The 25,733-nt window shown below is 45.0% G+C and overlaps 1 protein-coding gene across 2 annotated transcripts in view; it reads right to left on the reverse strand.

The window, feature by feature from the left end:
* LOC122809337 overlaps window positions 1-25,733 on the reverse strand; it is a 2,116,265-nt gene that overhangs the window by 753,137 nt on the left and 1,337,395 nt on the right. For both annotated transcript variants that reach the window (XM_044080743.1, XM_044080744.1), the window contains exon 13: window positions 22,134-22,244. In XM_044080743.1, coding sequence (XP_043936678.1) covers window positions 22,134-22,244 — 111 coding nt within the window. The remainder of the gene's footprint in view (window positions 1-22,133; window positions 22,245-25,733) is intronic.

A 25,733-nucleotide genomic window follows, 5' to 3' on the forward strand; every position in this document is an offset into this window, starting at 1 on the left:
ACATGCAGGTATGCCTCCTTGAGGTCCAGAGTTACCAGCCAAGACCCCTTGCCCAGCATGGGAAGGAGTTGCTGTAGAGTCAGCATTTTGAATTTTGGCACAATGAGGTAAGTATTCAGTGCGGACAAGTAGAGAATAGGCCTCCATTGCTTTTCTTTTCTTGGAACAAGGAATAGTCTGGAGTAAAATCCTTGGCCTTGTTCTGAGAGAGGAACCTTTTCTATAGCTTTCATTTGCACTAAATTGGAGATTTGTTTCAAAGCCTCTGCCCTTTGATTTGGTGGCAGGTCTGGCATGCCTTTTCTTTTTGGTAATGTGTGGAAATGATACCTGTATCCTTTGTCTATTATTTGTAGTGTCCATTTGTCCCTTGTAGTACTGTGCCAATTTTCTGAGAATAAGGAAAGCTTTCCGCCCAAAGGTGCTTCCAATTGAGCCCTGGTTGGCGGTGTCAAAGTAAAGTCATTGGGTCTGTCCTTGTGCAGCAGTAGTAGGCCCTGCACTACCTCTCTGGTTGGGAGGCTGCCACTGACGTCCTCTGTAGGAGCCTCTAGCTTGCCCTCTACCTCTGGCACGCCTGTTCTTGCCTCTTTGAAATCTCTCTGTGTCCGGAAAGGACCAATTCTTGGAAGGCCAATTTCTGCTGAATCTTGGTGGTTGAACTTGCATAAAATCTTTTACTGTTTGTACCGATTTTGCCTTTTCTTCAAATTTCTTTAAGACCTCCTGAGCAGTGGAACCAAATAATTTTTGCTTTTCCAGTGGAGCATCAAGAAGCTTTGCTTTAACATGGTCTGGCTTGAGCCAAGCATGCCTACGTATGACTGCACCTGTCATAGCTGACCTACATGAAGCTTCCAATGCATCATACCCACACTGCAAGAAATGGTTGCTAACCTGTTGAGAGTTATGTACCAGATCCTGAAGTGATTTGCGATCTAGGGGTTCAGGTGAAGACAGTTTTTTATGCAATTCATCTAACAAATACTCTTGGTACTGAATCATATGAAATTGACAATTTAAAGCCCTCATAGAAAGTGTAGCAGAAGTATACACTTTTACCCCATCGCTCTAAAGCCCTGGACTCCCTTTCAGAGGGGAGTGGATTTTTTGTAGTGGCAGCTGAAACCCCTTTAGGGCCCTGGGAAATAGTTTCTGGATCAGCAGAATGGGCCTTGTAAAGGAAAAGATGTGATTCCGGGACCCTGTAGTACCTATCGGGTTTGGCAGGAGCCAGAGGGAGAGAGTCAGGGGTTGTGCTAGACTCAGAGTACACATCATCAATGACATTCAAAACAGGGGGAATAGCCAAAGGTCTATGCTGAGGTAAATGCAAGAAGGTCCTTAATCTCTTCCTGGAATCAGAAAATTCCTGGCCCTGCCATTGGAAATGCTCTCTCATAGTGTGCAGAGTTTCCCCAAAGGACAGCTCTTCAGGAGGGGAGGCCAAAGGGATAGATTCCTCAGCATCAGAATCCTCGTAGGCTGAAAAAGCCTCCTCCTGGTAGTCCGAGACAGTAGAGCCATCAGAGGCCTCAACTGAGGAGTGGGGATCAGAGGGCTCAACCCTGGGCCTTTTTTCTGTAGGAGGTTGAGAGCCCCTGTCCGGATGAGTCTGTGAGCCCCTAATTAATGAAATGAGGTCCTCTGCTAGACTAAGGATCTGAGAACCTGTAGTGGGTCCCTGAGGGATAACCCTGGGAGGCAAAGATTTTGAGTGTTTAGCAGCTTTAGCCCTAGAGAATGCCTTTATGGACATGGATGCAGGAGGCCTGGCTGCACCACGTGCTGGTGTAGTTGTCTAGAGGAATGGTGTCAGAAGGTTCCAGGACACCAGTATCTAATGGAGATTCAATAACCGATACAATAGGGGCCTCCGGGGCTGAGGTTGTCGGTTGTACGGTTTCGGTGGTCGGAAGTACGAAGGACTCTGTTTCAGCCGAGACCGAGACACTCGCGGTAGGCCTGGCTGTGGTTTCATCCGAAACCGCAGCCCACGTGTGTCGGTCCTTGTCCTCCCGTTACTTAGTTAAATGTGAAGTCGGAGTCTCCGGCGGCATATTGTAAGCAAAACTAGCCCCAAAAAATTCCTCTGCAAACTCCGCCCGACGTCTAAGAGTGCGTCGGTTGAAGGAAGCACAGGCTGAACAGGCCGAGACGTCGTGGTCTGGGCCTAGGCAGGGGAGGCAGTAAGAGTGGAAATCCTTATGAGGTATTTGTTTCCCACAAGTTAAGCAATTATTAATTTTATCTGACATCGGCTGAGGCAAGAAAAAGTCCCCAACGGGGTACTTAGCTTTTGAAGTCTTCGGTTTAGCTGAATTACAGGAACTGGCCAACCGGCACTTGCGAACTGCTTCTGCTTCGGGCACCACGCGGCAAGAAAGACTGAGAAAGATGGTGTCGGCTGACGCTTTTATACCCCAGGCGCTCTGACGTCGGGGAAGGGGCGACATCAGCCCACGCCGGACCCAGACTTTGGAATCCGGCCGACCGAAGGGCTGCCTGAGGTAGGACAACCCATATGTGATGACTGCAGATGCATCCTTGAAGGACATCACACAGAGTGTGACCATCCGCTGGTGAAAGCTTATGGCCACACATTGTGCATTTTTTGAACGTACATTTAGGCTGATCAGACATTTTCCACACTCACAGCCACACCTACCAAACCCCAAAACACTATGATCACGCACACCTATAGGGAAGGGACGGGCCTACACTAACTACTTCACAAAACTAAAAACTTTTTTTTTTTAACCGACGAACAAGCGTTTAGAGGGAGGAAAGGGAACTAACTGAGAAAACTCTCACTACACACAAAAATAAACCAAAAAGTGCTTACAACCACCCTAAGGCTTAGAGCTACGGAGACCATGATACTGATGCACGAAGCGGCAAACGAGATCTGGGGGAAGGCAAAAGATGGTGATGGGTTATGGGTAAGGGGGACTAGCTTGGAGCAGATGCTTGTAATGTTGCCAGCTTGGATACGATATGGATCCGAATACCCACAGGTTGCAGATAAAACGAAGTTAACTACTTCAGATCTGTACTTTTTCTCATGTGGAGTCTGGGCAGGGAAAGCATGAAAATCATAAATGCATGTACCCTCAAATCCTGAGATATTCCTTACAGATCTCTGGCTTTGACTGGAAATACTCAAGAAGAACAGTGGGGAAGAAAAGTTGTGTAAAGTCTTACCATAACCATAGATGTCCTTCTCTTCCATGTTGCAGTATTCTGCACATATGGGATTTCTCCTCTTGCTACCCAAATGTCCAGACAGTAAACAAGAGATTTCAGTCACTGTATGGTGTGTGGGAAGTCTGATGTGGCTAGCAGAGCGCGGCCCATAAAAGTGACATCGCCACGCACCAGACCTCAGAAGCGAGTGCCCCAGTCGAAACCAGTCCTTATAAGGGTAATGCCAGTCCTGTGACATCCAAAAAGGAAACTGCCATATAACAGGAGGGGTGGGTGAGTGGGAAGGAATACTGCAACATGGAAGAGAAAGACACCTATGGTTATGGTAAGATTTTACACAACTTTTCTATGTCCTTCTAATCACGTTGCAGTATTCTGTACATAGGGTTGAGTGCCAAAGTTCACTGTGAGGAAGTGGGAGGTGGCCTAGAAGAATTCTCCAGAAATCCATGGAGGATAACCCTGGCAAATCCAGCTCTGGCCTTAGAAATGTGGTCTAACTTGTAATGTTTGGTGAAGGTATGCACAGGTTCATAGGTAGGTACTAGGCTATTGGCCCTAGGGCCTATATAAGCCTAGCCAAATGGCACCCTGGCTTTTGCCACCCAAGAAAATTATTTTCCTGTGCCCCTGTCAAGCAGGGCCACAGAAGTGATCCCCAGGGTGAATTTCCTATCTCCCATCCAATCAAGATTTTTCTTGAAGAGTGCTAATGAGGAGCTTTGATACAGATAGGTAGTTTGTTCCAGAGTATGGGACGTCTCTGGGACAAGAATCTATCCCTCCAGCATGTTCGGTTTATTGTGGTGACAAGGTTTAGGTCCTTAGAGCGTGTAGCTTGAAGGGACTGCGATTTCTTTAAGTGGAACATGTCCAACAGCTCTGGGTTTGACATAGCTTTGTATGTTAGGCAGAGATCGCCTCTGAGTAGGCGATATGCGACAGAGTAAAGCTGGAATTTTTTGAGACGGTCTGCGTAGGGCATCTGTTTGAGATTGGTAACCCTCTTTGTGAGGTATTTCTGTGGCCTTTCCAGTTGTTATAGATGTCTTGTGAGGTACATACCAAAAGGGGCGTTGTACTCTATAATGGGTCTAATGAGTGATGAGTAGAGTGGAACAATAACCTCCTTTTTCCTGGATGAGAAACCTTTTGTGATGAGGTGTGCCACGTAGAAGGATTTCCCGACTACGGTGGCGATGTGATTATCAAAGGAGAGACTACCGTCCGTCTGTGTCCCAAGGTCTCTTATCACACTTTCGATGTTAAGTAGACTACCGCCTATGTGGTAGTTCATGGGTACAGAGTTTTTACCAAAAGGGATGACAATGCACTTTTTGGCATTGAGCTTGAGGCCATGGCTTTGACACCAGGCATTTGTCTCAGTGAGGCCCTTTTGTAGGATGTCCACATCGTTAGGAGTTTTGACTATGGCTTCTACTTTGCAGTCATCTGCAAACTTTATTAGCCTGTACTTCAGAAAGGTAGATACCAAACAGGAAAGGACCCAAGACTAAACCCTGTGGTACTCCACTTGTCACTGGTCTGAAGTTGGATTTAGAGTCTGCTACTTTCACAGTGTGGGTTCTGTCAGTGAGCCAGTAGGCAACCCATCTTGTGACATAGGGATTTATACCTAATCTAGTGAGTTTATCTACAATTCCAGAGTGGGGGATGGTGTCGAAAGCCTTGGCGAGATCTAAATAGGCTGTGTGAACCACCTTACCCTCATCTACGGCTTTGGTGACCGTTTCTAAGAAGTCTATCAGGTTTAGGAGACATGATCTGCCTTTTACAAACCCAAACTGGGTAGGGTCCAGAGTTTGGAGATTACCATTATCATTGTTTATAAGTTCCATGATGGTACGTTCCATAGCCTTGCAGACCAGGCTTGTCAGGCTAATGGGGCGGTAGTTCCCGGTATCCGTGGTGGCTCCCCCTTTGTGGAGTGGGATAACCGTTGCTGTGCGCCATTCAGTGGGCACAAAGCCTGAGGTGAGGCTATGATTGAACATGGTACTTAGGTGGGGTGCCAGTTCGTTCAGTAGTTCATGTAGAACGCAGCCTGAGATGTTGTCAGGTCCCATGGATGCTGTGTTCTTGGCTTTGAAGAGTGTTTTTTTTACCTGTGCAGCTGTGATTACAGCAACTTTCAGGAACTTTGCATTCTTTCAGTATAGAGATACAGAAGACCAAGTGGCTCCTTCAAGTACAGTGAAAGTCTCCAAACACCATGAAGAAGGCCCCAGAAGAGGCCATTACCCTAGTGGAGTGTACTTTGACAATACTTTGCAGGGATTTCCCATTATGTTTGTAGCAAAAGGTAATAGCTTTGGAAATCCATGTTGAAATTGTTTAGATACTGCTTTCCCTAGGGTCTTGGGGTGGAAGGAGATAAACAGTTGGTCAGCCTGTCTGATGGACCTCGTTTTGTGCAGATAGAATCTGAGTTGTCTGTGCACATCCAGAGAATGAAGTACTCTCACTGTCTCCTTGTGGATTGGGGAAAAAGGTGGGTAGGTGGATGGCTTGGTTTAAGGAAAGGTCATTAACCACCTTGGGCATGAAGGAAGGTTTATTTCTAAGAATTACCCGGTCTTTGTGGAATACTAGGATGGGTGGAATAGCCACGAGGGCTTGCAACTCTGACATTCTTCTAGTGGAGGCCAAGGCCACGAGGAGGACAGTCTTCCATGTGCAATGTTTTACAGAAGCTTTGGCAGCTGGCTCAAATGGGAAGAGTGTGAACTTCTCTAAAACATAGTCAGGTCCCATGGAGGGGGGAGATGGTTTCCTTGGTGGCCTGAGATGAAGTACCCCCTTAAGGAACAGTTTTGCAGGTAGTCTGGAAGCCAAGGGGGGATCCAGGGAAGACATGCAGAAATGGCAAACAAATGGCTGTTGATGGATGAGAATCCTAACCCTGTCTGCAACAGTTCACACACGCAAGACAGCACTAGAAGAGTCTCACTTTGCAACGGGCCCAACTGCATTTTGAGACACCATATGGAAAATCTTTTCCACTTTGAAAGGAATACTTCCTGGTATTTGGTTTCCTGCCCTCCTACAGGACAGTGAGCATGTCTTCACTGTAAAGGTGTCTCAAAGGGATCAGAATCCTATCACTCACAAAGTGAGGTGAAGAGTTTGCAACTATGGGTGGATTTGGGTTCCCTTGTGCTGTGTGAGAAGGCCCACTCTGAGGGGTAACCACTGCAATTGGATAGAAGTAAGGGGAGGGGGAATCAATGCTGTCTTGGCCAACAGGGAGTCAGCAGCAAGATTTTTGGTCTGCCCTGCTGGATTTTCAGCAGGACCTTTTGAACAAGGGGGGGGGGGGGCAGGATGCATAGAGAAACATCCCCTTCCAGGAAATTGAAAAGGCATCTATTGCCATAGCCTGTGGTTCTGGTAGTCTGGTGCAGCAGAAGGGAAAGCTGCCTGTTGATGGAGGAGGCAAACAGGTCTATTTGAGGTGTACCCCACTGGTGGGCCAGGTTCAGGAAGACATCCCTGTGTAGCATCCATTCGTGTGCCTTCCTCATGGATCTGCTGAGGTGGTCTGCCAGAGAATTCTGTTGGGAAGTTATGTATACCACCTGCAAGGTCACTCCCTGGGAAGTGGCCAGTTCCCACAATAGGAGAGCTAGTCTGCAAAGCAAATAAGATTTGGTCCCCACTTGTTTGTTGAGATACCACAGCACTGTGGTACTGTCTGCAATGATTTTTAGGGGTCCTGGTTTACATTTGCTTTGGAAGGCCCACAGGGCCAGCAATATTGCCCTCATTTCGGAGATACTGATGTGCTCTTTCCTGTGTGGTACTGGCCACACACTGCACTTTCAGGTGCCCCAGAGTTGCTCCCCAGCCTAAGTGTAAGGCATCTGTGTACATGGTCTGCTTCGGTTGAAATGGTTGGAGGGGAAGACCTGGGCTGAGGTTCACCTAATTCAACCACCAATGTATCTCCTGTTTGAAGCACGGCAGGAGGGATACACCCTGTACTCGAGGGGGTGGGAGAGCTGCATCCACACTGACCTGAGGTACCAGTGCAGTTTCCTTGTGGAGTTTTGCTAAAGGCAGCATGGGTATGGTGGAGGCCCTTACAAATGTCTTCTATGAATACCTCCAGGACTGCATGGATCAGGCAATCCCAAATAAAACCAAGACTCTTTCCACAAAGGGCAAACGTCCAGTCTGGTGGACCCCAGCCATTAACAAACATAACAATAAGAGGAGAAAGCTATTACATGATAGAACAAAATCCATAAAAGAGAAGTCACCCCCGATCATTATTAGTAAAAAAATAAGAGCACTCATAAAATCAACTAAGGCCAATTTTGAGAGAAAAATTGCCATGGATTCAAAGGACAATCATAAGGCCTTTTTCAGCTATGTTAGGAACCTGGGTGGAAACTCCCAGATATGCTCAGAATTAGTCCAAAATGATACAAAAATCACTGAACCCACAGACATTGCCAACATACTGGCAGACAGGTTCAGTGCAAACTTCACCCCCTCTCCTCCCTAAAGGAGAGATAACTATCCCAGCGGAGTGTAGCCTCCCAGACATCTCAAATGCGCAGGTGAAAGCTGCTCTCTAAAGCTAAAAACACAGCATCAATGGGACCGGATGGTGTCCCCGGCTGTGTGCTACACGAGCTAAATGAGGAATTAAACCCACACATAAGGCAGCTGTTTAATCTCAGCCTTACCACAGGATACGTGCCCAAGGAGTGACGACGGCAACTGTGGTCCCACTCCACAAAGGCGGTGCCTCACGGACCCTGGTAATTACCGCCCCATAAGCTTAACAAGTCTAGTCTGCAAAGCTATGGAGAGGATCATAATGGAGCTCATAAACAAAGATATAGGGGACTTGCAGACATTGGACCCGACCCAGTTTGGCTTCGTCAAGGGAAGATCATGCCTTTTGAACTTGGTTGACTTCTTCGAAACAGTCACCAAGGCCATTGATGAGGGAAAGGCAGTCCATACAGCCTACCTTGACCTTGCAAAGGCTTTCGACACAATACCCCACCTGGGTATTGTAGAAAAACTTACCAGCTTAAATGTAAACCCATATGTCACAAGATGGGTTGCAAACTGGCTTAAGGACAGAACCCACAGGGTTAGAGTTGCTGGCGCTATGTCAGACTTCAAGCCGGTCACAAGTGGTGTCCCACAGGGCTCGGTCCTTGGCCCCCTATTGTTCGGCATCTACTTCTCAGAAGTACAGGCCAACATGGGAGGACTTTGGCTGACAAAGTTTGCAGACGACTGCAAACTGGGCGCCATAGTGGAAAGTGCATCGGACACGGATATCCTTCAGAAGGGACTCACGGAAACAGATAGCTGGTGCCAGAGCCATGGCCTGAAGTTAAACGCCAAAAATGTATAGTCATACCCTTTGGGAAAAACAAGGTAACCCCAAGCTACCATATAGGTGGCAATCCACTAAGCACAGAAGAGGTTATCAGGAACCTGGGGACCCAGGTTGACAGTGGCCTTTCTTTTGACACTCACGTTGCTAAAGTGGTTAGAAAGACCTTCTACATTGCCCACCTGATCATGAAGGGATTCACATCCAGATCTAGTGGGGTCATTGTTCCCCTGTACTCTTCACTTATCAGACCAATGATCGAGTACAATGCCCCATTCGGGATGTATCTCGCCCGACATCTGCAGCAATTGGAGAGACCCCAAAAGTTTCTCACCAAAAGGATAAAGGGACTCCAAAATCTGTCATATGCTGCCAGATTGAAGAAACTCCAGCTCTATTCAGTCGCATACCGTCTGCTCAGAGGTGACATGTGCCTGACATACAAGGCCATGTCCAACCCGGAATTAATGGACATGCTCCACCTCAAAAAATCCAAATCCACCAAAACCACTAGAGCAAGTGACTTAAACCTTAGCACGGATATAAATAGGACGTGCTGGAGGGATAGATTTATCACTCAGAGACTCCCTATGCTGTGGAATAGAGTCCCGGTCCATGTGAGGCAGAGCACCTCGCTGGCTCTGTTCAAGAGAAATCTTGACCTGTGGATGGGAGATCGTAGGTTTACCCCGGGAATCATCTCTGTGTCACTGCTGGACAGAAGCACAACAAACTAATGGGTACAGTATTTTTTCATATAAGGGGTGGCGTAAGCCACAAAAATTCGGGCTAGGCTTATAAATGCCTTGGGGCAGATAGCCTAGTATAAACCTATGAACCTATGAAGCCCAGGAGCCTGAGGTACTGCCTTGTGGTCATTTCTGTGGTGTGAAGGACCAAAAGTAGGTAATGTGTCAAGCTTTTTGGGGCATAAGGTAGGCTTTCGTGATGTCTGTATGGATCCTGCACCCCAAAAATACTGTCTTGCGTAGGTTCCAGTTGGGAATTTTAGGAAACAGATCTGAAACCTCAGGGACTGTAAGAGTGTGATGGCAACTTGTAAGAGTTGCTGGAGGGTCTGTTTGCAGTCTGCCTGAATGAGGTCATCCAAATAAGGGAATATCTGGATTCCTTTTGTCCTGCAGAAGGCAATAACTGGTGACAGACATTTGGTGAATACTCTGGGAGCAGTGGAAAGCCCAAAGGGCAAGGCAGAGAATTGAAAGTGATAAGAGCCTACAGAGAACCTCAGGTATTTTCTGAAAAAGGGCCTTATAGGGATGTGAAGGTAGGAATCCTTGATGTCTAAGGTGGCCATGAACCCTTGAGGGAGGAGGAGAGGAAATAGTTGGCAAGGTAAGCATCCTGAAGGAAGCGGTTGAGAAGTGCGAGGTCCAGAATTGGCCTCCAGGGACAGTCTTTTCTTGTAACCAGGGAAATCCTGGAGTAAAAGTCTCTTCCCTTTGCAGATAGTGGGACTGTCTGAATAGTGTCCAGAGCCATAAGACTGTTTAGCACTGGTTGTAAGAGAGTGAGTTGTTCTTTTGGAGGTTGTGGGATTCCCTTTCTCTTTGGTGTAATGAGCCAGGTCATGAAGTACCTGTTTTCTACTACAGAAAGGACCCACTTTTATCTGAAATAAGTTTCCACACTTGGAAACAGTGAGAGAATTAATGAGAGAGGGATAGAGGGAGGTGGTGGAGGACTCAAGTTGACAGGTAGTTACACGTAGTTGCACACTACCTGCTCTGTCTTGAAAGGGTGGCCTCCGGCTGGTAGATGGGGTGGGCACTCTGGTAGGAATGGGTTACTTCCTAGAGGTTTTCCTAGGCCTAGCAGAGGTAGCAGACTGAGTGTTTCCTAATAAACTGAGTTTTGGCTGGATAATCTCTCTGAAATTTTGGAATAGGGGAAACCAGCAGATGTTTTAAATATTGCATCTCTTTCTCCTTTTGTTCTAAAGACTTGAATAAGTCTGCCAATTTTGCTCCAGAGTTGTATTGTCCAAAGGAGAATCTACCAACTTAGCTCTAACATCTGGTAGGAGTTGGAGATGTAGCCAAGAATACCTTCTTATGGCCGAAGCTGATGCTTTTGACCTAGCTGAGGCCTCAGCAGCACCATAACTTCACTTGATAGAGTGCCTGGTAACCTGAGAAGTAAGGGCAACTAGGGAACACAGTTGAGTTTTGGCTGCTGAGTGTGGGGAGTTAGACAATTCCTTGAAAATCTTCTCCAAAAGGGATGACATATTTAGCCGTGTATGTCTGATAATTAGTTGCTCTGAAAGCCAGAGTAGCAGAAGAATATATTTTCTTACCCAGCCGCTCTATGGTTTTGCTGTCCTTGTCAACAGGGAGGAGGGTGGTAGAAGGCAGTAGTTTCGAAGCCTTGTCAGTAGAAATGGAAATTGTGGATGGGTCTGCAGCAGGACACTATTAGGAATTTTGTAGTCTCAGGGACTTTATAAAACCCATCAGGTCTGTGTGGGACAGGGTGCTGTGAGTCCGGGTTCAAGGATGTTGCTGAGAAGGCATCCAGAAAGGCAGGTAGAATGGGAGGAATAGCACTAAGGGTTAGGGAATCCATCTGGATGAGGTCATAATACCTTTTTTGTACCCATGTCATTTCTGATGATTCCCACTTAAAATGCTCTTTCATTTTAGCAATAGTTCCCCAAAGGTTAGATACTCTGCTGAGGAGTCTGGAACAACAGATTCTTCCTCTGGGGAACCATATCCCAGGGAATCAGGCAGCTCGGAGGCATATGAGAGGGATTCTTCAGAAGAAGAGTATTCTTCCCCTTCCATCCGAGAGGGATCCGAGGTATGAGGCCTGGGGCTCAGGACTGGAGGAGGAATTGTGAAGTCCCAGATGTGGTAGGCTGTAAGGCCATAAAGGCATTAAACAAGCTTTGACTAAAAGCCTGCCAATTTCTCCTGCTACTTTCTGTAGCAGGAGACACATGCTTTCTTTTTTCCTTCTTTTTAAGTGATGGCCTAGCAGGCATCTGAACAGAGGAAGGTCTAGTGTCGGACGACTGCAAAGGAACAGAGGGGTCTTGCGGTCCTAACGAAATCGCAGGTTCCCCCTCGGCATCGGAAACGGATGTCAGGAAAAGCCTCACTGGACATGCTCTCCATGCAGGATTGTGCAGCTTCTGTATAGGTACCCAATGTATCCAATGCAGCGGAGCCCGAGCATTCAACCAGGCCGACGTGAAGGTCAGACGGATGAGGTGCAGTGGCAATAGTAGGCCTGACTGTCTTGGCCTTCTTTTTTGGTGTTTCAGTACACAAGCTGGCAGAACCCTACATACCTAAAGCTAACTGTTTCACACACTGGTTTTCTAAATAAAAGTTAAGCTCGTGGAGTCGGCTACAGAGAGTTTTGGGCACAAACGCCTGGCAAATGGGAAAAGATTTGAAGTTGTGTGACCTATCTAAACAAAACAAGCACTGATCGTGGGCATCCTTGTGAGGTATCTTGATGACTATACTTACACTTGCCTTTCTGGATGACATGAACAAGCATTAGAAAACAATGACTTGAAAATAAGGTTCCACAATGCGGCACTTATCTGATTTCTCTAGAATGGCAGGGAAACCTGACATTCGACTGGCGGCTGAGAAGTTCTGAGGTCTGGTGCGTGCTGACGTCACTTTTATGGCCCATGCTCTGCTAGCCACATCAGACGTCTCACGCACCATACAGTGACTGAAATCTTTTGTATAATGGCCGGATGCTCGGGTAACAAGAGGAGAAAACTCAGATGTACAGAACACTGCAACATGTGAATAGAAGGACATCATCTCTATATTGTCTGGAAGAGAAAAGATTCTTCCCAGAGCAGAATCTCACAGACATGTCAGGAAAATAATTCTGTAAGAAAGGATGAGAGATTTCTGCAAGTTGATAATGAAAAACCAGGACAGAGTACAAGATTCTGAACAGATGCTAAAGACTTTTGGGAACTAGAAAAAACATATGCAGAGATTAAATAATCACCCAAATATGAAAACATGTGAAAGCTTTGAAGTTTATAAAAAGCAGTTACTGGAGCCAGACACTTTGCAAACACCCTTAGATGAGTGAAAAGTCTAAAAGGTAAGAGAGAACAGATAATCTGAGTCAGATACCGAAAATCTTAAGAGATGTCTGAACTTCTTGCCAATGGGAATGTGATGGCAGTGGCAGGTATCCTTGCTTTACCATGAAAGCTAGCAGAGGCAAAACAGACTGTAGGGATAACAGTCTGAACACTAGAATCTTGACATACATATTTAGAAAAGAAAGGTTTAGCACAGGCCTCCAATTTCCTTCCTCTTTTGGAATCAGAAATATCACTGAATAAAAAAAGACTTTGCCCATCTAGCCTGTCTAGCAGGTAGGCACTGGTTATAATACGCCATGAAAGAAGCATTTGATTCAGAACTGAAGGAAACGGGGAAAACTGAGTTTAATGGACAAAGCAGAATCCACTAAAAAAAGGAGGAGAGATTTCCACTGCCAAGTGTGCCCTTCTAGCATTCCTTTACAACTCACTTGTCTGAAATAATCTGGCGCCAGAATGGAATATGAAGCTTCGGACAGAGGGATATTATTTCAACTCCTCCACAAAAACTGTGACAAAAAATCAGAAAACCTCCGCTGGCTTTACCATAAAGGGCTTTTTTTATTATTGCCAATGTGGGAAGGCAGGGCAGCCAGAACAAGCAAAAAGTCATGCTGACTATGAAGACTGTCCTTGACTCTGAGACTTTCCCTTTCTTTTTGGGGACTCTGCCACTGCTTTAAAAAAAAAAAACTGTTTGATGGCACCTTGCTGCTTGAATTGCTCATCGAAAGCAAAGAGCTATAAGGAAGGGAAATTTTTAATTGCCTTAAAAAGGCAAGCAGACAAGTGGAGATGGCTGGGAGATCCCTTGTCTTATGTGACTAGGACCACCCTATGAAGTAATTTGTGATGACTGCCCTTGGCTAAATGCAAACGAAGGAACCAATCCTGTTTTGGCCAAAAGGGAGTCACCAACAACATTTTGGGAGTGTCCTGTTGAATTTTGACCAGGGCTTTTGGAATGAGAGGGAAGGGGAGGAAAGGCATAAAGAAACATCCCCTTCCAAGAAAAAGAAAGGGCATCCATTTTCCACACCAGAGGACCTGGGACTCTGGCACGAAAAAGAGGAAGTTGTCTGTTCAGAGGGGAGGGAAATAGATCTACTTGAAGAGTACCCCACTGGTAGACAATATCCAGAAACACATCCCTGTAAAGCACACACTCATGAGATTGAGTTAAGGATCTGCTCAGAGTGTCTGCCACAATGTTTTGACCTGAGGGAATGTAAAATGCCTGAAGAGTTGCTTAGTACTTGACAGCGAAATCCCATGCCACGAGTGCTAACCAGCAAAGAAAGTAAGATACTGTTCCCGCAGTCTGTTTACATACTACATCACTGTGGTATTATCTGCAAATACCCCGAGAGGTCCTGGGGAGAAAAGAGGAGGAAATATCTGAAGAGAAAGCAGAAGGAGTCTAATCTCTGACACTGATTGTGCCTTCTGCTCCTCATCCCACATCTGAAGTGTCTGTGAATAGCTGCTGAAAAGGAAGAGGGGGATGAAAAGGGAGCCTTGGATATAGGAACAAAGTACAGTTGTGTACACTTATCATAAATGCAGATGTTCGACTGTATTCACTGTTGCAGTCATTACACTTGGGTTATCTGCCTGCAGGTAGCCCTCAGTCAGCCCGAATACCAGAGACTTTCTGTGTCTGTTGCTGTCGCTCCAGGACTGACGTCAGGTTGTCAGGGGTATAAAAACAGGCAGCAGACGCCATTACATCAGTTTTTCTTGCCCCAAATGTCAGGAGCCCCCCAAATAGGGAGCCAAGTTATGGTGGGGAAAACACCACCAGTTAAAAGTAAATACCAATACCCCTGACAGGTGTGAGTAATAGCTAAAAGAGGAGAGAGAGAGAAACAAGGGGGCTGGAGGGAGGGAAACCAGGACTGCAACAGTGAATACACTAACATTTACATTTATGGTAAGTGTACACAACTGTACTACATTCTTTGTATTTCTCTGTTGCAGTAATCACACTTGGGTAGATTCCCAAAGCTGAAGAAGCGTGGAGGCAGTCAAGAAGAGTTAGGGCTGGCTAGTATGCCTTGTAGGACTGCTGTTGCAAAACCCGCCCTGGATTTGGAAAAGATAGGCAGGTGGTAATGCTTGGTGAAGGTGTGTACAGAACTCCAGTTAGCAACTTCCAGGATGTCCCTGGTAGGGACTCCCCTGAGGAATGCTGTAGAGGTACAGGTTGCCCTAGTGGAATGTGTTCTCACCCCCTGAGGGGTTGGTTTCCCATGGTGCTTGTAGCAGAAATGGATGCAGTGCGCTATTCATTTGGAAATTGTTTGTTTTGAAATGGCCTTACCCTCTGCCCCTGGTGCAAAGCTGACTAGTAACTGGTCAGATTTCCAGAAGGGCTTAGTCCTACCAAGGTGGAATCTGAGCTGTCTGTGCAAGTCCAAGGAATGCAAGATCCTTTCCCCTTTATTTTGAGGATTAGGGAAGAAAGTTGGCAAATGGATGGATTGGTTGAGAGCCACACTGGACACCACTTTAGGCATAAAGGAAGGAGAAGTCCTGTGGAAAACCCTGTCGGCATGGAAAATAATGAAGAGTTCCACAGCCATAAGTGCTTGTAGCTCAGACACTCTTCTAGCTGAAGTGATGACCAGAAGCAAGGCTGTTTTCCAAGAAAGGAATTTTAACTCTGCTGACGCTGCAGGTTCAAAGGGGGGGGGGAGCGTGAGCTTTTCCAGTACAAAGTTCAGGACCCAAGCAGAGGTGGATGCTCTCCTTGGTGGCACTAAGTTGTTTGCCCCACTCAGGAACTGTTTGATAAGAGGGTGAGAGAAGAGAGGTGGCTCAGTGTTATAATGAGCCGAAATGGCAGAGCATGCATCTTAATGGAGGAGAAAAAAAGGCCTCTGTGGAGTAGATCTGCTAAGTAATTCAGGATTAGATGCAGGGAGGTTAGAGTTGTGTCCTTTCTTTTAGATTGAATCCAGGAGCAGTACCTTTGCCACTTACCAGCATAAGATTTTCTTGTACTGAGTCTTCTGGCTTCAAGAATGACGTCCAGCACCTGCTTGCTTAGGCTGGTTACTGGGGGAGAATTAAAGGAATAAGCCAGGCTGCAAGATTTAGAGTTTGCAGTTGCGGATGCAACATCTGCCCCCCCTGCTGAGAGAGCAGGGTTGGGTTCTGGTGTAGGTACCAGGGTGACAGGCTGCGCAAGAGTGGGCCACCAGTGCTGGCGTGGCCAGTCAGGGGCAATCAGAATTGTCCTTGGTCTGTCCTGTCTTATCTTGAGTAATGCTCTTGAGAGAAGGAGCAGAATCCTAGTGCAGAATTTGCTGAGCTGGTCATTGCAGGGGGAGGCAAAGAGATACACCTATGGGGTCCCCCATTTCTGAATCAGAAGGTTGAAAGTGCTGGGCTCTAATTGCCACTCATGTGTGTCTAGGAGATTTCTGCTTAAGTATTCCGCCAGTGAGTTCTGTTTGCCTGGCAGGAATTGAGCTTGCAGATGGACTTGCAGGATGGCTATCCTGCAGAGTGGGTTCCCCCCTGCTTGATGTACCACATAACTGTGGTGGTGTTTTGTTTTTATTAGCAGGTGTCCTGGTGAGAGTAGGGATCTGAAAGCTGTCAGCGCGTGCTGCACAGCTGCCATCTCTTTTTGGTTGATGTGCAAATGAATTTGACTTGGGCTCCAGTGGCCCTGAATGCACTTGCCTTCCATGTGTACTCCCCAAGGCATAGTCTGATGCGTCTGTGGTTAGGGTCTGGGCAGTGTGGGGTTGACTAAAGGGCAGTCCCTTGTGGTTGCATGCTGCTGCCCACTAAAGAAACTCTGTCCTTAGAAAGGGGATGATAGGAATGATGGTTTCCAGGTCCTGAGAATGTTGGCACCAAAGACTTAAGTAAAAATGACGTTTCCTCATAAGCAGTCTGGCATATGGAATTAGTAGGATGCATAACACCATGAATCCTAGGGCCGCAGGATTTTCCTTGCGGATAGCTGGGTTCTGGTGGTCATTTCAGTAAAATAGTCTGTCAGATAGGCTTGCTTTTCTGAAGTGAGGAATGCCATCTGGGATGCTGTGTCCAAGCTTGTTCCGAGGAATACAATCTTTTGACTGGGGAGTAGTTTTGATTTCTTTTCGTTGATGGTGGACCCCAGAGATGTTAGAATGTTTTTTTACAAAAGTCAGGTGCTGCAATAGCATTTCCTGACTGTCCGCCTGAACCAGGCAGTCGTCCAAGTACGGGTAAATTTGAATATTTCTCTGCCTGCAGAAAGCAATGGCTGGAGCCAGGCATTTTGTGAATACTCTGGGAGCAGTGGATAAGCCAAAGGGATGTCAGAGAACTGATAATGCATAGGATCCTGCCCTGAAACGTACATATTTCCTGCATGACTCCCTTACAGGGATGTGCAGATAGGCTTTTTTTTTTAAGTCTAAGGTGACTAACCAGGCATCCTTGGCTAGCATAAGTAGAAGGTGCTGCAAGGTGAGCATTTTGAATTTTGGTAACACCAGGAAGGTGTTGAGAATTGAAAGACCTAGGATTGGATGCCAAGAGCCCTCTTTTCTGGGTACCAGGAAAAGTCTGGAATAGAATCCTTGACCTATCTGTTCTGCATGAACAGGTTGAATTGCCATGATAGAGAGCAGAGATTGAACTTGTTTTTGTGCCTCTGCCCACTGGTTTGGAGGAAGGTCTAGGAACCCTTTTGGGGTTGGCAGAGTGTGGAAGTAAAATTTATACCCTTGGGATAAAATGTTGAAGACCCATCGGTCTTTGGTGACGGACATCCAGTTTTTTGCATGAAGGGCAAGTTTTCCTCTTAAGGGCACAAGCAGTTGGGCAGAGGTGGGGAGAAAAGTAGAGAAGTCACTGGGAATTCTTTCCGTAAGGGGGTGGCTTAGCACTCCCTACTTTGGAGGTGGAGGCACTCCATTGCTTAGATCTCTACATACCTTGAGAATGTAGTCTGGGGGGGTCTGTTTCCCCTGGGTCTAGTTTGAGGTGGGCTGGAAAGGACCAATGTTTTGACGGGCAATACCTACTGAATCTAGGAGGCTGTACTTGAAAAAATTCTTTGTGACTCTGCATAGATTTAGCTTTTTCTTCCAACTTTTTAAGAACCTCTTCTGCTTTGGTGCCAAACAGATTGCCCTTGTTCAAAGGAGAGTCTAATAACTTTGATCTGACATGGTCTGGCAAGGTCTGGTCCTTAAGCCAAGCATCCCTTCAGTACAGAACCAGTGACTGATGCCCTGCAAGATGCTTCTACGGTGACAAAGCCACAATGCAATGTGTGCTTGCTGACTTGGCTTGCAGAATGCATAAGCTCTTGCAATTCTTTATTTTCTGCACTGTCTGTAAAGGTAGCTATTTTTTGCTAAAGTTCCATATGTTGTTGGTACTTCAGCATGTGAAACTGACTATTCAAAGCCCTAATGGCGAGAGTTAAAGAGGTATATACTTTCTTACCTCATCTGTCCAAAACTCTGGAATCCCTGTCCGAAGGGGTGGGATTCTTAGCTGTAGTTGCTTTGATACGTTTAGGCCCCTGGGAGATTATCTTTGTGTCAGCAGTAGGATTTTTGAAAAGGAATTTGTGAGAGTCAGGTACTCTGTAGTACCTGTCTGGTTTCCTAGGAGCAGGGGGTAAAGTATCAGGAGTAAGGCTGGATTCCATAAGGACATCTACAACCTCCAGGACTACGGGTACTGCTAAAGGCCTATGTTGTGGCAAATCTAGAAATTCTCAGAGTCTCTCTCTGGTCTGAGGCTAATCTTGGCATTCCCAATAGAAATGCTCTCTTAAAATATGCAAGGTTTCACCAAAAGAAAAGTCCTCTGGAGGAGAGGCAGAGGGAATGGATTACTCTGCATCTGAATTGTCATAAGCAGATAAGGGCATGTCCTCATAATCAGATACCTCAGAGTCGACTCTTGGTCTGTTGAAGCTGCTGTGGACAAGTCTTTTTCTCTTAGCAGGGGATGGCTGACTTCCCCTAATCAGCATAAGGTCTTCTGCCATTTTAAGCATTTGATGTTGTGGCAAGGGAGCAGGTGCATGCACTTTGTTCGTCATTTTTTTAGGCGTAGCGCACACTCTTGGCCTTAGAAACTTGGTAGTTTAAGACAGAACTGAAGATGCGAAAGTTGTCGGTTTATGTTGAACACTGGTAGTGAGAATAACTTCCTCAGAAGCCAGTGTCTGCTCAGCAGCTCTGGACCCATCCAAGGTGGAGACATCCGCAGGTCCCATATTAGAAGAGGAGGCTCGCGGCATAGCAGACTCAGAACGGGCCTCGGTAGAGGCCTGCGAATCCACCGAAACTGGCATCAGGGGTTGCGAAAGCACCTCACTGAGTACCGAACTAGCGACTAGCTTAACGGAAGCGTCGTCGGCAGCTTTGGACCTGTGCTGTCTCTGTCGTTATCCTTACGTTTTTTCAGAATATCGGTAGTGGGATGGCTTACTGGATCCATTTCAGAATAAGGAGATAGAGAACAAAAGTATTTTGTGACAACAGGGGCCTGACTATGATTAGTTCGAGGATTGAACAAGGCACAAAACCGACAGCGAGGTACGTCGTGGTCTGGGCTTAAACAGGTGACGCAGTAAGAATGGAAATCTCTGTGTGGTATTTGCTTTCCACAGGCAAGACAATTAACTTTTTCTGACATCAATTACAACAAGAAAAAAGGATCACCAATGGGGTACTTAGCTTGAGAAGGCTTCAACTTCAATTCGGAAATGAAAACTCAGGTAGCAGCCGACCAGCACTCGTGCGAACTGCTTCTGCTTCAAGCACCTCGGCAAGAAAGACTGATGTAATGGCGTTGGCTGCCTAATTTTATACCACTGACTACCTGACGTCAGTCCTGGAGCGACAGCAACTGACGCAGAAATACTAAGCCTCTGGTATTCGGGCTGACTGAGTGCTACCCCTGGCAGGATAACCCAAGTGCGATGACTGCAACAGTAAAACACAAAGACCATCATCCATAAATGCTTAGTGGTTCTGCAACTAAGAAATCCTCACAATTGACTGCAACATTCATATACTCTTGTGTATTAAACACACACAGCCATTAACCCCAAAAGACAAAGAAGGGTCTGAGCTTGAATGATCTTGCTTCCTGCACCTCTCACCTAGGCTGTCAACTTCACACCTTTCTAACCCCTCACTTCAGGCAATAAGAAATGACACTGAAGTGTCCAGCTTCATGTTGATGAATGCAAGCTTCTGAAATGGTACTACAGAGTACTTATCCAAGTTTATATTCACTCCAAGACTGCAGCCATGGAAGCATACACTGTAGTGACACCACTCAGAGGGGAACACCAGAAATAAGATGCCCAACAAGAGAAATGTAAGCAGCAGCTTTTCCTTTAAAACTTCAACTATTATGACCAATAACTTTGCAAACCACACTGGATACTGAAGAATGGTCAAATAGCAGCACCTTGCACTTTAAGTGATACCCAGGGTGATGGAAATGGAGGAACTTACGTAGACCCAGTATACTATGCTTTAAAACATCTACAATGGACAGTGACAAAATTACAGTTCCCTACAGCAGAAAGGGCACAACTCTAACAGGAAATAACCATCCAGAATATAACCTACGGGTGTATTCACTGACGTCACTGAGGTCCAGGATTGGTCAAAAGCCTTGAATTTCCTTCAAAACAAGGACACAGTGGAAGAAGACTCCTTGGCCTTACTCTGAATGACTGACTGCCTCTTACGCCCATTTGGAGACAAGAGTCTGTTTTTCTCCACCTCTACAGAAATGTCTTCGTCCCTGAGCAGAGCCCTTTTTTTCCGCCTCAAGCAGGCCCTAAAAGCAATATAACACTACTGTAGTCATGTCAAAAAAGAAACAAATGGCACTATGCTTTGGATTTTTAAACAGAAGCAAGCTTCAGTAACCACCACCGCAGGGGCAGACCCAGAAAGTAATCAACAATGAGACTCCTTGGCTGATGGGGTCAACCTCCTGGGCAACCTGGCTGGCACCATCAAAGGGGTCAGCAGTATTTCTGATTGGACATAGCTAGCCTTTAGAAGGATTCGACTGGAGATGCTAATTAGATTTCTTTTGGAGATCTGGTTTGATAAACCAAGTTGAATGCTCCATGTATCACATGCAGTAAAGCCCCACCCATTTAGAGGTAAGATCTGTAACATTTTAACTGGCTGTGCCATTTCTTAACGCTGTTTTCAATGTATGCTGAGATCGCTTTCATATACTTTTTATTTTTGCATAATTATTACCTTCTAATAAGATTTATTAGTTTTTATACAGACACTGCTGGATTCTTTGCAGTTTGTGGACCGAATGGCCTGACCACTTCATACACTATACGTGTGAGCTCTTTTCCAACGACACGTATACACAAAAGCATTTCGATTGGGTATATTATAAATGAGAATGATTTTGACTGGTGTTGCCAAATAGACTTTGTTGGAACGTTGATAGACTAATATGAGTCATATGCTATATATTTTATGAATGATAAAGCTCTGCCTATGAAGAGGTATGAAAAGTCTGGCGTGCTTTAACTGGCTGTGTTGAATTTCCAAATGATGAAATTTTTACTGATTAACAAATGATCTGATGAAGGTTGTGGAGTTCGCCCGAAAGGGCTTATCTCACCATTAAAGTTTATATGTGATTTTATCAAACTGTGGTGGCTTTGGTACTTTCCTTTTGTTGTATTATTTGTCTAAGTACCTGGCCTTGGCGACCATGCTGTTAGTTTCCATTTGTGTTATGTATAATATTATATAGGTTTACTATTAAAATGTCAACGTGAGAATGCACGCATATGAAAAATTCGAACTACAGACGTCCAAATGTTTTATATGTTTGCAGTCTCAATGTTAAACGTTTATATTAGCGAATGCACTGTTTTATTCACTAATATAAATGTGAAGAACTGTACAGATATCGCAGTACAGCGCGGTTAGGGAAATTCATCCCTTTCCTCACTGTAGTGCAATCTCAGAGTTGTAATATATAGTTAATGGGGGTGTGGGGGGTGCAGGGGGGCTTGCCCCCTGCAAAAACAGGAGATTCCCTGCAGGAGTACGGGAATTTAGGCTAAGGGCGGCACATTGGGTAATTGCCGGAAAATGTTGAATTTGGCACTTTTAGCAACAACCCATGATTTTCGACATTCTAAACTTCCAGTTTTACAAATTTTCGGCGTTATATTTCGATTTTTAGTTACTTTTTTAAAATTTTCGATTTTTTAATAATAAACCATATATATATATATATATATATATATATATATATATATATATATATATATATACTTAGAGAAAGACACGCACACATTTTATATATATATATATATATATATATATATATAGAGAGAGAGAGAGAAATACACACATTTTCAAATACATTGACATGCAAAGTTGAATACTCTACCTGGACATTGCGCTTTCGTGGTGAAGCTTCAAATCGAGTGACATCCTTACTTTGGGAGTTTGAATGATTCCGAGAGTCTGACCGATTACGATTCTGTGAGGATCCACGGTCCTTAATGAAAATTAAAACATTACAAACATGGCAGAGGTCTCTAACTGATCGCTCACAAATATCATTTTAAGGGGTTAATAAAAATTAAAATTCACATGCATAAACCACAACTAAACTACTTTTTCTTTTAGGATGGTACATTTTAATACACAGAATGCAAGAGAAACTAAAGTTACATACTTACCATAAAGTTCAGTTGGTTAAATAATAACAGTAGATGTCTTTTTCACTGTTGCAGTATTCATCACCTCTGCAAGGACAGCTCAACATCTGGCAGTATACCAAAATCTTAATTACCTAGGAGCATTGTTTGTCAGAGGTATTCTCCCTGCATAAGCATAAGGCCTAAAGAGGATATAAAAATGCTTCCAACCCAGAAATGAGGTGCCCTATAATAACCAAGACCCCCATTGGAAAGGAGAATATGTACCATCCAGGAAAGGAAGGAAGACAGGGAGAAGAAAAAACTCTCGGCCAGAAGGAAAATACTACCCATGGAAAAGGAGAGAAAAGAAAAAAACGGGGCAGGAATAGAAGAGTGAATGCTGCAACAGTGAAAAGAAGGACATCTATTGCTATGGTATGACTGTACACAACTGTACTTTGTCCTTCCACACCACTGTTGCAGTAATCACCACCTCTTGGAAGGTACAGAAGACACTGAGAAGGTAGGAAAGAGGAAGACGAGGAGCCCTCTACAAACCCATGCAACCTATGAAAGACAGCCATAGCAAAACTTGCCCGGGTTCTGGAAATCACATCCAAGTTGTAATGTTTATTAAATGTGTGAACCGAAGACCAAGTTGCTTCTTCATGGATGGAGTTGATGTCCAAACCCTTGTAGAAAGCCCCAAAGGAAGACACTACTCCAGTAGAATGAGCCCTAACTGAAGCAGACAACTGTTTGCCATGAAAAGAACAAAAAGAAATGCTCTTGAAAATCCAGGAGGAGATTGTTTGCTAAGAAACTGCCAAACCCAATGTTATGGTATGAAAACAAAAAAAGGCTCATCAGATTTATGAAAGGCCTTTCTTTTGTCTAAATAATATCTCAGCCATTTATGCAAGTCCAAGTTATGCAGAATGTTCTAACTAGGATACTAAGGAGAAGAAAAAAAAATAAGGAAGCTGGAACTTCTTGAATCCGAGACCTGCCCTGATCCGATGGTACTGGAGCAGAACGACTCGGGGAAACCACCAGAGTCGAGGAAGGGAGCTTCCTCAGATCAGACGCTGACCCTCTTGGGGATCTTGGATCCTAAGACTCAGAGACCAAAGGTCTGATCGGAGAAGGAGACAGGACTGGTTGTTCACATACACCTACGAATCCGGATACAGGACAGAGTTGGCAAGACCCCCATCTGGAGTAGAGTCCTGAGAAATCTCTGCATTAACCTGTTCAAGTTTGCCTCAGTCAAGCTCCTACATATGGATGAAGCCATGGAAGCAGGCCTAGAATGCTTTCAAGGAGTCTCAGCTGAGAAGGTGGAGCTAGAGAAACAGTCTTCAATGCAAAGTTCAGCTCCCGACTGTAGGATCCAAGTAGGAGGTGGGTGGTACAGGGGAACTTGCGATGATTACGCCGCCTGTCAGATCCGAAGAAACCTGTGGATCTGAGGGAGGCTGTACTGACTTCAGATATGAAGAGGTTGGAACCAAAGCTTTTCTAAGTTTTTAAGGTGGCTCTGATGAATCCCCTCTTTTCTAATGCTCACTTTTTGGAGTCATAATCCAGAGACCACCCCCCCCCCCCTTTTTTTTCTTTTTAAGACCAATATAGTTGCAGGTATGAGTAGGGAGCCAAAAGGCCCAAAGGAGAAAGGTTAGGGAAAAAAAAGAAAAAATAATGCCAGCAAACTGTTAGCCACAATAATGGGAGGAGTGAAAACTAACCCTAATATATACATTTTAAGAAATGTAACTTTGAAAAATAGACAAAAAAATTGACACTCACACTCTCAAGATTCAGTCACGATCTTATTCCGATAGCAGCAAACGAGACCTGAGGAGTTGGGGATGGAATAGAGAATTATGGGTAGAGGGGAGGAGCTCGAGATTCACATCATAAAGCTTGTAAATATGGCAGTCAGATCTGAGAGTTGGACCTGTAACCCACTCATGAGGAAGAATGAGAACAATAGCATCAGATGCACCCTTTTCTCCCTTATTTTTGTGTTCATGCAAGAACACAAGGAGATGGTTAGTTTGGCTTAAAGTAAACTCAAATATTACTTTAGGCATAAAACAAGGATTCAAAGTTCTCAAAGAAACACTGTTTATGTGGAAAATAAGTTAAGGCAGACACACCATAAGAGCCTGCATTTCATATACTCTTCTTGCAGAGGCCAAAGCAAGCAATAAAACTGTTTTCCATATTAAGAACTTCAAGTCAGGCAGATGTGTTGGCTCAAAGAGAGCAAGTGACAGCTTCTCTAAAAAAATTAAGATTCTACAGAGAAGCCACAGATTTTCTTGAAAGCCTCTTATGTAACACCGTTTTAAAAAACATTTTCATTTGTAAATGCTTTAAAAGAGTGGATCCATGGACAGATGTACTGCAATGACTGACAAATGAAGTTTGATAAAAGAGTAAGACAGGATACGAACATGAATTGCAAAACCATAGAAAAACTAGTCCTTAATGCATGCTGGGTTATTCTGTTAGCACCGACTAGAAAAACATTTTCATTTGCTTATATAGGATTTTCTAGCAGCATGCTTTCTTGCCTCCCGGCTGCACATCAACAGTAAACAGGTGCATAAAATAAATTACAATCCTATCATACAGACAAGTTTGTGGTAAGCGCCCCAGGCAACTCCAAAAGGAGAGAGAATCACTTTTGGCTGGGTCAAAAGGGAGTCACTAATGATATTTGGGGATTCCGCCCAAATCTTCTGCCACAATGACCTTTAGGGATTCCTACTGAATCTTCTGAAGCACCCCGGATATCAGTGGAAAGGATCAAAGCACATAAAGAAACATTCCTGTTCAAAGAAAAAGAAGGCAGTCTCCCAGGTCTTCTTGCATGGAGTCCTGGAGCAGACTTTTGAGAGATGATTCCTGTTCAAAGAGGAGGCAAAAAAAGTCCACTTGAGGAACTCCCCCTGATCTAGTTTCCATTTGAGAGAGTCTGCCTTTGTCCTGCTCAGCCAGACTGTTGCACAATTTTGCTTTGCCAGAATATAAGAGACCAGAAGACAGACTTATGCTGTAAAGCTACAACCCATCCTAACTTGGCTAAGTTTGCAAAGGAGGTAAGATCTGGTTTTCCGTTGCTTGTTTATGTACAGCATCACCGTGGCACTGTCTGCAACAATGCAGAGAGATCCTGGGGACCCCACAGATGATTCAGAGAGTTGACAGCCTTTATAAGAGCCAGAGCCAGCATCTCTTTTATGTTTATATACTTAGGTTTGCATTTCTTATCCCAGAGACCTTTCACTTTTATTCCCTTTGATACTGTCCTTGAAGGAAAGTCTGATGCTTCT

Source organism: Protopterus annectens, chromosome 8.part0, assembly GCF_019279795.1.
Source record: "Protopterus annectens isolate FY-2018-M chromosome 8.part0, PAN1.0, whole genome shotgun sequence".
Lineage (NCBI taxonomy): Eukaryota > Metazoa > Chordata > Ceratodontiformes > Protopteridae > Protopterus > Protopterus annectens.